At 38.9% G+C, this 11,699-nt stretch overlaps 1 protein-coding gene across 1 annotated transcript; it reads left to right on the top strand.

Moving 5' to 3' along the window:
* Positions 1-350: 350 nt before the first annotated feature.
* On the top strand, positions 351-11,455 carry LOC106158793 (ovochymase). Its single transcript, XM_013534892.2, has 17 exons — positions 351-531; positions 2,964-3,153; positions 3,480-3,676; positions 3,889-4,028; positions 4,458-4,572; positions 4,827-4,952; positions 5,189-5,373; positions 5,927-6,041; positions 6,267-6,398; positions 6,842-7,016; positions 7,515-7,795; positions 8,142-8,249; positions 8,509-8,701; positions 9,026-9,282; positions 10,231-10,370; positions 10,868-10,952; positions 11,228-11,455. Exons 1-17 carry the CDS (start codon positions 489-491, stop codon positions 11,308-11,310), a joined length of 2,565 nt encoding a protein of 854 aa, XP_013390346.2. The 5' UTR covers positions 351-488; the 3' UTR covers positions 11,311-11,455.
* The last annotated feature ends 244 nt before the right edge of the window (positions 11,456-11,699 follow it).

Raw genomic sequence — 11,699 nt, 5'->3', positions numbered from 1 at the left:
ATAGTGTGTTATACTTCCTTGTTTAACCATTCTTCTGTTTAAAAAGCTAGATTTCATTAAAGAAAACAAACCAATAACTTCCACTGAAAGGTGGATTATGTCATGTTGACATCTGTTTAAACCACTTGTCAAAATACCGACATTTGCTACCTACACATGGAAAATATAGGCTGTTTTGATATCAACAAAAGCTGCATGGCAAACTGGATAAAGCGGGGCTAGCTGACAGCTTTGAAATACAGTATAGTCATATCACTTGCTGGGCCATATTTTGGCGATCGATCAGATCACTGATATGTTCCCTATAACCTTTAATTCCAGACCCACACCTTTATGACATGAGTCTCTCGTGAGACAATCGTTACGTCACGGCATCTGCGTCTCTTCAGGGGCACTCCCTCGTGCCGAGGCCGCTTACGCCGTTAAGAAAACAACCCCACGTTATATACACCACTTCAGTTTGAGCCCACAGGACGATCGCCGTCAACATGGGTCTTCTATTTGTTCTAGGGTTGCTTGGATTGTTTGCAGGTAGGGCATTGTTTTAAATTATTGACCGTTGCGTTTCAAAATAAAAATTAATACTCATGCACTGATTGATGCACGTTCGCTAACAATGGTTCGATTAAATCTGACACAAATCAACATGTAGTTTTTATTAGACGCGCCAGTTAAACATTCTGATGGTAACTGTCAGTATGTTTGTTATTTTCATAGTATGAATTTTCACATCTCTGCTGAGATTTTATTTCCATGTACACTGTAAACATAAATTAAATAAAAACGGAGAAAAGCACTGAAAGCAAAAAATATTTTATAGATTAGACAGTTTACATTTCAATATATATTAAATGATGTCAGGGTCTAAAGTCTGAAGTTTGTTTAGAGCAAGAGTTCCTGGTTCAAGCCACTGCTAGCGAATGCACTTATTTGAAAAAACGACAAATGAGTCATCTAGGTCTCACTTCAAGATAAAGTCTAGTTATTCTACAAATTAGTCATTTTGCCTTTCACCGAATAACCAAAATCTAATGGAAAAAACGTTTTAAGAACCCGAATGGATTGTTCGTACGTTTTAATTGTTAAAAAAATCTGGTCTGCAAAAAATCTTTTAAGTAGATCTCTTCCTTGACAAAGATTCACCAGGATGTACCACTGCGTCTTCAGTGCAGGGAACCCTCAAATGAACCATTTCGTGTTTTCGCACACAGCATGAGGTGAAACGTCGAATAACTTGCTAGTGTATTAGAACAACAAATTAAGCCCTAATTATGTAGGACACGTGTATTGGTTGTCATGTTTGCATGCAAGAGTTATCCATACCCCCACTGACAACAAAAACAAAGATTAAACAGATGGCATTCAGTTAAAAACGGTTGTTAAGGTACTTCATGGTATATTACCACTTCATAAGATAAGCATTACTACTTCATGATAGAAGGCTACTTCATTGGTTAAAAAATAAGGACCCTCAGGCGACTTTGCGATATTTTCCACTTCATGGGACATTTGTAGCAAAACATGTTTCATTTCTGGTTGGGTGTGGAAAAAAGGTCGATATCATGTTTCATTCTAGACAATAATGTCGAGATAGACACGTATATTTGCTGTTGGGGGGAGTAACGTTAATCACTCTTATGACAGTGCGTATTTTATCTCGTTCGAGTTTATTGAAGCTGTTGTTTTCAACATTCTCAAGCAGGCTACTCAAAAAGTCCTGTTTAATTCGTTCATCCCAGTCACTGAAGAATTGTTCTACTCTCCTGTTGGGTTTTTTCCTGATTCCTCCATTTCACACGTCGTTTACAGTCCACATGAAGTTAAATAAAGAATCTCCAAAATGCACAATAGACAGGATACTTAAAAAATACAAGAGGATAATAATCCAATATAGAAAACTAGATAAATAAGAAAGCAACTGACTCAGAGACCAGGGGTGTCCACACACAAGTGTAAAAAATACAGAGAGGAAAGAAATTGTGTCTTACGGATAGCATAGCTAGGATCACCACTGCCTAGCAGCTGGGCTTCCCCATCTCATGTTACTCTCGAGTTCTTGACGTTTGAGGTAGAATTCAAGGGAGAGACAACAACAATGCTTCTGTCTTCTACGAAAGTTTATTTTGAAGTGTTGGGCTTGTATATATATTAATTGTACAAAGAATCAGGAACACGTGTTTGCTTTGACATGTGCTGGGAACTGTTATACATGTATGTGAAAGCTGTAGGTGACCAGAGTCATTTAAAAAATGTCACTAATGGAACTTTCTGACCTTAACTGACATTTACAAAAAATATGTACATGTAGATGATGTTACACTGAGGACTGAGATAAATGTGCCTCGAATGGAGGCAATATATTTTAAACTGGTGGTGTCAATTTTAATAAAACAGCGTCAGGGACACACAAAATTGGCTCTAACGGGAACCTGTACAGTAAGATAAACAAAGTCTATCAATAAACACATTGCCTGCCTTTAAACTAGGGCTTCGTTCACATGCAATGTCTATTTTCTAAATTCTATTTTCTATTCGCGGTATGTCTTATGATCACGGTCTGTGCCCTGAATATCCGGCGTAATTACTGGCAGCGCGAGCCAGTTACTATACGTTACTATAAGTAACTGGCTCGCGCTGCCAGTAATTACGCGGCGGGATATTCAGTGCACAGACCGTGATCATAAGATAGCGCGAATAGAAAATAGAATTTAGAAAATAGACATTGCATGTGAACGAAGCCTAGGACATATAGCTGACCATGTGTGGTTTTATTGACGGAGCAGGTTTATAGTAGTTGCGGGTACACAGTAGCAAGAATGTATGTCTTGCCACTGAAGGTAGAGGTCTCTATATGAAGTCGACTTGTCAGTAAAATTAGGGCATTTATCCCATGAAGTGGTAATATATACCATGAAGTATCTTTTTTTTGAAACCGCTTCTTTATTTCTACCTGTATTCCATAGGTATTCAGGCCCAATCGTCGCAGTGTGGCAGTGTCACCTCTAGCGGCGGTAAGTCCATCTTAGTGTCACACACTAGGTATGGATCAGGAAACTACTTCAACGACATGGACTGCACGTGGCATCTACAAGGTTACTCGGGAGGCTTGATCAAGGTCGAGGTCAACAACTTTGACCTTGAGGATGATTCAAAGTGAGGGCTATGGTTTTTAAGAAAGGCAACATGTTTAAATGTAAAAAAAAGAATTCATTAAAACTAGTTTTGTAAATACTCGGTAATTTTAATGCACTCATCCTATTTGATCAGGTGGATAAAAAAACGTACTGAACTTTAAATTTTTCAAAAATTAAAAAAATAATAATAAAAATTAATACCGCATTATAGCATTGCCTCTGGTACATACCAGAATAAATTTGGAAGATGTAACCTTTATCATAGCTATGGGATAAATAATATTTTGACAATAACAACATAAAAATATGAAAAGAATGGGTCTGAACAGATGTCAAATATTACAGCTGTGATTACGACTACGTGTCGTTCTACGATGGAGACAGCGACAAGGCCACGGAGCTGGGGACTTACTGCGGCACCGGGTCTATTCCCACCTTCTACACCACCCAGAGCGACATCTTCATCAAGTTTCACTCTGACTACGACACCGTGGCCAGTGGCTTCAAGTTGACCATAACTTACGTAGGTGGAGGTGTTACATGTAAGTAAAGAACATTGGTATACAATAATATACAAAAACAATACATGCAATATGTGGTGTAATAATGCATAAAATATTTGGCGCAAAAATTAACCTATAGAAAGAAAATATCTTGTCTGTACCATAAAAAGGATCGGTAGGCCTACATGTAGTTTCCTCTTAATTCTGGAATAACTTTTTTAAATTGATTTTTGACTTGTGAATGTGTTCAGCCTCCCCGGTGGTGAGCTCTGGATGCGGCAGTGCCAAGTACCAGACTGGTCTCACGGGAACCATTACCAGTTCCAACTACCCTAACGCCTACGACGACCTCGCCGACTGCCAGTGGGAGATAACAGTGCCAGCTGGGAAGGTATACGCCCCACCCGCCCCTTGTTTAATGGCATTGCCCCTTGTTTAATGGCATTCTGATAGCTGAGGATCAGGACTAACAGCTCATAGTGACTGGAAATCTCTGATTGGGAGGGACAGTTAAGGACTCTGCGACTAGGCCCACATGTTGTATACTTGTTACAAAAAAATAATAATAAATAAATAAATAAATAAATAAATAAATAAATTACGTCCAGAAAATTGGGAATTGCATATTTTTAAATTCACTGCCAATAGCAGATTGTTTAACGTGAATCACGATGGTTTTAAAACGGCAAATTTTAAAAGAGGCAAATTGACAAATTGGTAGGCACTACTTTTTGATTTTAGCATCTTGCGTAAAATGGTGCGTTATACATTTAGGTAACAAAAGGTATTTACTTTCAATCTGTTTCTGTTGCTCTTTTAGACAATGGTAATTTCCTTTGATTCCCGATTCAACATTGAGGGGTACAGTGGCGGAGACTGCAAGTACGATTATGTGGCCATCTATCTTGGATCGGTATCTACTGGAACAGAAATCGGTAAGCTAACCATGTGCTCGGAATTAAGTTCACGTACCGGATGTGTTTCATCGTTTTATCGTTGAGATCATGTGTTTGTTTGTAGTGAAAACAACAATCTCATACTCTATCAAACGATATACCGGCACATGTACCTTTATATTTAAAATCTACAGTGTATGAAAACATGTTCCACACTGTTTGAATAAGTAACGTTAGATTTTGTAAAACTGAACTACAATGTATGAGGGATGTTATTCTGTGCCACTTTTTAGGCAGATACTGCGGAGAGACAGCCCCCAACTCCATTGGTATTCTCCACAACAAGGTCATTGTGAAATTTGTGTCTGACAGGAGCGTTCACGAGGCTGGATTCAGCTTGTCCTGGAGAGCAAGAGATAGTAAGTAGTGTGTGAAGCATCGGTGTTGCATTGCTTTCATACGATAAAAGTTCCTGTGCACAATATTTGAAAGTAGATAAACGAGCACTAAGTACATGTAGTGATGTTTGGTAATTTCAAGAAAATGGCGAACACCATCCGTTACACCATAAATCCACATACGAGGTCCCCCTTTCTGTTTCTTCATAGTCACGAAGGCGGTAATTGTCTAAAAAAAGCATCACATCTCTTCACAGCTACGACTGCTGCTCCCGTTGTTACAACCACCAAACCTACCGCAGGACCTTTGGCCGTTGACTCAGGTTGCGGAAGTCCCCGCGACCAGAGTGGGACCACCGGGTCCATCAACAGTCTTAACTACCCGAGCCGCTACGTTAACGATCTCAACTGCAGGTGGACCATCACCGTTCCCAGCGGAATGGTAAGACATTTGGGGTTGTTTTTTTCAGTGAACGTTCTTAATAATTTCATTAATTTCTAAATTTTCCTTGTGTACTGTACATATAAGACATGAAACACTGCAATACATATACACAGTTTGGTGGAAGTGTATTTTGCTTTTACGGTTCGTGTGTGCAATCATGTGATATTACTAATGTGACAATAGTAAATATGACAATGACAAAGTTCCAGGTTGAGTGTGATACATCCATGCTGTACTTCGAAATACAAAACTGTTAGTAATATGTTACAGAAAATGTGAAAAAACGCTTTGATAAAAAAAAACTGCAGGTGATAGTTAGACAATGTTCTGCAAACATTGAATTTCTTTTGCTGACTACAGTACAAGAAAGAGACGTGGGAAGTATTGGGCAACATTTAATTGCAAAACCCATTCCTTGAAAAGCTCGTATAGTTGTTTATTGAAAATCACATTTACAAGAAAAGTTAAGATAGAAGTCCAATTACCGTTTCAATTTCCATACTTTGTCAATATTTTAAAAAATCGAAGTCGATATTGGAACTCATTTCAGAGAATCAAAATGGAATTCGCTTCCACATTCAACATAGAAGGTTACGCCGGCGGTAATTGTAACTATGACACTCTCACAATCTTCGAATACCCACAGAGTCCTTCGAATCAGATAAGTAAGTCTGACAGTATTGGGGAAAATAAGTGACACGTAGTATGACCTCGTTTATATTAGTTCATCAACTGGGGGAAATAAAGAAAGCATGTGTGTGCCTTGACAATATCTATTTGTCTTGAATTTGCACAAAAGAAAATCGAATGTGATGAGATTACAGATTACGTTTGTGTTTTATTATTACTCTGTGTATTCATATCTTGCCATTTGATTCGCTGTATTTCAGCACGTCTGTGTGGTGAGACTGCCCCCGCCCCAGTGTACTCCTCCGGTAATAAGGTGGTGGTCGTCTTCAACAGCGACGACTCTGTGAAGAAGACCGGCTTCAAGATGACTTGGTCAGCAGTAGGAGCATCAGGTTAGTGGAACTCAGTAACGTTGATAATGATGATAAGACTATGATATAATGTTAAAAAACGCGAAAATTTCATTGAAATGATGATAGATAGAATAGAAATACGGATGGAGACTGGTGGATTTAAATTCGCTCGTGACAATAAAATTGGAATTCTAAATCGGTATTAAAGATTCTGATTTTATGTATATGTTTATCTATTTTCTGGATAGTTTTCGATAGGTATACTTTGGAGATTTTAAAATAATCCAAGGATTATTATTATTATTATTATTATTATTATTATTATTATTATTTTGATGAACAGAACTTTTACGCATGTCTAAAAAGTTTGTTTATAACTGTTTTCATCACTATACAGTTGACATTCGTGAAATATGTAATATTTTAAAGAAAATGTACAATGCACGTTTTTTAAAGTATTGTTCAAATAATCCATACAACAGCCAGCACTGCGCGCCCCACAGTCCCCCCTACCACCCGCAGACCCACCACCCAACGCGTAATCACTACTGCCAGACCCACGTCCATCCAGTCTGGGTGTGGCGGGAACCGTGACCTCACAGGTACAACTGGACTCATCAAATCTCTCAATTACGGAACTGGTAATTACAACAACAAGTAAGTATCAGGTTGATAGTGAGTACTCTGAGCACCCGGTGCGTGGTACAGGAGTGTATATTTTAAGATCTGCCTATATGCATACTTCTCGGACTCTTACCCTTTGCGCCAAATTAGCATGAAATTTACCGCGCATCCACTCATCCAGATTTTGTTGCTCCGTAGAAGGCTATCTAGCATAAGTGCTTAGCGCGAAAAACTTTAAGTAAAATGCCGCAAACGTTCCTACGCAGGAGGTTGGGATGTATAAAAAATTGAAAATTAAGAAGCTGTACATCCCGCACTGGTTCTGAAACCATTCTAACAAATGAGATGGAAATATGGCTATAAAAAAGAGAATGGCGATCCATGCTTGCATATTTCCATGTTTATATTTCGTTCGTGAGTGCAAGTAATTTTCATGAACCATAGTTGCGAAAATAATATATATAAATCTGGACTTACACTGTATATAGAAGTAAATGCAGGCAGTTTATATTGTTCTTCTTATTTGTCCAGTGCTAACTGTCAATGGAAAATCACTGCCCCAGCCGGCAAGATCATCAAGCTCACTTTCCTGGCCTTTGCTGTAGAAGAGGGAGGCACCAGCTGCCAGTACGACAAACTGTCTGTCTACGACGGCAGTTCAACCAGTGCCAGACTCATCAAGAATTACTGCGGGAAGGGTACTCAGAACGACATCTCGTCCACAGGCAACGCCCTCTATCTGACATTCACCAGTGACGAGGCGGTGGAGGAAAGTGGCTTCTCTATCAGATACACTGTTGTGGATCCACCAAGTAAGTAGACAGATCAGCTGTCCCGATGTAAGTCTAAATGAAATTACTTTTTATAATCGACTTGAAGAGTGAAACTTGAGCTCTTGGCGGGAATATTTCACCTATAGCTCCATGTAAAATTAAGAAGAGTGCGTGACTTCATTCTCTGCCCCTTGATCTTCATTTGAATTTTAAACTAAAAGCCGTAAACTTAACTCATTAGACTTTGAAAAACGAAAAAGGAAATTCACACGGTAAAGCAAATTCGACGTCAGAATTTATTTTTATGCGAAGGCAATATTTTAGAAGATATTAGCATCGTTATGATTATTCATGGAAAGCACATGGCTGTGTAATTGTCTTTCAGAGACTTGCTCACCCAGCCAATTCACCTGCACTAACGGGAACTGCATCTCAAGCTCCCTCAAATGTGACGGCAAAGACGACTGCGGAGACGGAAGTGACGAGGTGTGCGGTAAGTGTGTGTGTGTGTGTGTGAGAGAGAGAGAGAGAGAGGTGGTGAGTGAATAAACCTTAAGATGGGTAGTCATCAGTCGTATTAAGTACAAACTTTGAAAAATCTGTTTAACCATAAGCTAGGGTATACACCAAAACATTCCGTTTTTCTTTTCATTTAAATGCGTTGGTACATGTATTTGACTATTTGTGTGTTACTTATCCTTGAGTGACATATTGTCAGCGTCATCAAAATGTGGGCTCTTCGACATTTATAGTAAACAAAGGAAGCTGCGGCACTCCTGCTATAGACGCTAAGCTTGGAAACAACCGTATTGTGGGTGGAACCGAGGCCAATTCAGGCAGTTGGCCATGGCAAGTGTCCGTGCGTTATAGAGGCTCGCACATCTGTGGTGGAAGTCTGATCTCTGACCAGTGGGTCGCTACTGCCGCTCATTGTTTGGAAGATTCGTAAGCATTTATTTTTTTTTGGTATAACAGTCGGTCACTACGCGGTTCTTTTTTTATATATTCTGTTACACATACATTTGACACACATGCATGCAGGAACACAATAATCATTGCTCGCGGATGGAAAATATTTTCGAAACAGTTTTTTGACCGAATAAAACACAACTTCAATCTAAATACGGTCCCATTAATCATCAGTAAGGGAAGCGAAACCAATACTAAACACAGTTGCATCTAAATGTACCAGTACATGTATAATCTTGGACATTTCTTCTCTGTGGTTATATCCTGACTGTTGTTCATCATATCATTGAATTGTTTCAGGAGCTTGAGTCCGAGGTACTGGTCCATCTCCGCCGGAAAACACAGAAAGTACAACGACCCTGACGAGGAGGTTGTCCAGGTTCAGACGCTGATCCCCCATGAGAATTACGACGACGCCACCACGGACAATGACATCACTCTCTTCAAGCTGGCCAAGCCGGTCACTCTCTCTGACCGTGTCCACCCCGTCTGTCTGCCCACGACCATGGTCTCTGATAACACTGTGTGTTACGTGTCAGGCTGGGGAGCCGTGCAAGGTAATATAATTATATTAAATTAAGAAAAGTAGACACAAAGTTGGTCTGAACATATGGACGAAATTTTGTATTATTAACTTTGGCCCAAGATAATCTCAAATACAATTGAAAATTGAAAATACAATTGTTAAAATGTCCAGAAACTTTTCGTGCAAGTCATGCATCGAGTTTGGGTTTACTATCTAGTTTTAGTAGGTTCATATACCTATTATGCTGCCATTAATTAAGATTTTTTTAAAAACCAGAACATACTAAAGGTATTTACTTTGATTATGCGAGTGGTGCATTATCCACACACGTCTGCGTATTTATCCATACACGTGTGCGTGATTTTCAATTTCTTCTGCGAATGTATCTGCCTGCATAAACATCCAAATCCGTCTTTCTAATGTACCCATATACGTCTTACACCCCATTTCCATAAATTTTTAGATCGATCTATCCCTGTGGGGAGTCTCACTAGATTACTGTCAGCTTGGCCGGCTTAAGCGTCTGTCCTGCCTACTAAAAGCTGTAAGGGGGTAATTAACTATGGTGCCCGCTCGGCTGACTGCAATTTAGCGTGAACCCCCAGGGAGTTAGGTCGATCTAAAACTTAATCTTTAGATCGATCTAAATCTCTGGGAAAGCACCCTAACACCCCATTTCCATAGATTAGATCGACCTACTTTAGATCGGCCTAGCTCCCTGGGGGTTCACGCTAAATAGCTGTCACCCGGGCGGACACGAAAGTTAATTACCCCCTTACAGCTTGTAGTAGGCGGGACGGACATTTAAGCCGGATTATCTGACAGTAATCTAGTGAGACTCCCCGCGGGGATAGATCGATCTAAAATCTGGGAATAGAGCCTTAGAGCCACATATCCACATCTGCCTGTGTTCTTATCCACATCCCTCTGCATAGTTTTCCGCATGTGTAATTATCCATATCTGTGTGCTTTAATTCAGGTACTGGAAACTCTGGTGTCTTGAAGCAAGCAGCGGTACCCATTGTTAACAGGCAAACGTGTAACAGCTGGTATTACGGCGACATCACCGGCAATATGATCTGCGCTGGTTACGAAGCTGGCGGCCATGATGCTTGCCAGGTAAGTTGTTTGCGCTAGCGTGTGTGCATGTAATGTGCGTTTGCCGGTGTGAGATTCTGTGAAATATTAGCGCATGCGTTGCCATATATACATATGGATGTGTATCGTAGAAGAAATTTACGTGTGTGTGTTTGTGTGTAAATGCGTGTTTTGGATCGCACGTGTTTGTGTGTTTGAGGAATGGGCTGGCTGATTTTAGAATATCAAGGCTGACTGTGGATGAAAAAAAGTATTAGTTATGTTGAGGCACTGTTACACGATAGCTTGTAGAGAAGCGAATACCGTATGTGAAATCGATTTCACTTATAACTTTGGGCGAACTAAGTCACCTTTCACTGAAATTTAACTGAAAAATTAAGCAAAAATCAACACTCAACAATCAAGCGCGTGCGCGCGAAAGAGAGAGAGAGAGAGATAAACAGACAGAAAGCGAGCAAAAAGAAAAAATAATTTCGAATTCAGTTCCAAACTTATGATCATTGAATTTATATTTGAAGGGCGACAGTGGTGGGCCCATGGTGTGCAAGTCAGGCGAGAAATTTGAGCTACAAGGTATCACGTCTTGGGGCATAGGTTGTGCAGGTAAGTGATGGAACTGTTATATATATATATATATATATATATATATATATATATATATATATAGAGAGAGAGAGAGAGAGAGAGAGAGAGAGAGATGAATAATTTGTAAATATACAGTATATATTTTTGTATAATATATATGGTATTAAAAATATTCATACATGTACATATTATTTTTTGTCTTTCAAATAATATTATTTATTTTATTTTGTTTTATTTTATATCATTTTATTAGGATTAATTTATTTTTTAAAATAAATATTTGTATTATTTAGGTCGCAGAAAGCCAGGTGTGTACACTAAAGTTGTCAACTACTTGGACTGGATCCAGCAGAAAATGACGCAATATGGGGCATAAATCATACGACAGATAGCACTAGAATTTTGATTATCAATGTTGGTTTACAGGATACATTCACGTATAAAATAATGGTGGACTTCGCGTAGCACCTTTTAAAAAAGATCTGTAAATAAATTGGCCATACACTATGCCAGTGAGATTATTTAATTGTTTTTGTTTTGTGAATTGACTTTGGGAAATTGACATTTTTTCTTATCAACTTGCAATGATAATATGATCATAATAATAATAATCACCTTCTAATTTATGTCAAACATATTTTTAAGGGTTACTGAAACAGAAATTCCAAACTCAAAATATATCCACTCACTTTATTTCTCCTACCGGTGCATGTACATTGAACCTCAAATCTTTTAGTTTATCATTTCCGAAATTTAAAAACAACC

This window comes from Lingula anatina, chromosome 2, assembly GCF_051362555.1.
Source record: "Lingula anatina isolate TDL-2025a chromosome 2, LinAna3.0, whole genome shotgun sequence".
In the NCBI taxonomy this organism is placed as follows: Eukaryota; Metazoa; Brachiopoda; class Lingulata; order Lingulida; family Lingulidae; genus Lingula; species Lingula anatina.
Note: the sequence above shows the minus strand (reverse complement) of the source record. Positions and strands in the feature narration are given on the sequence as shown.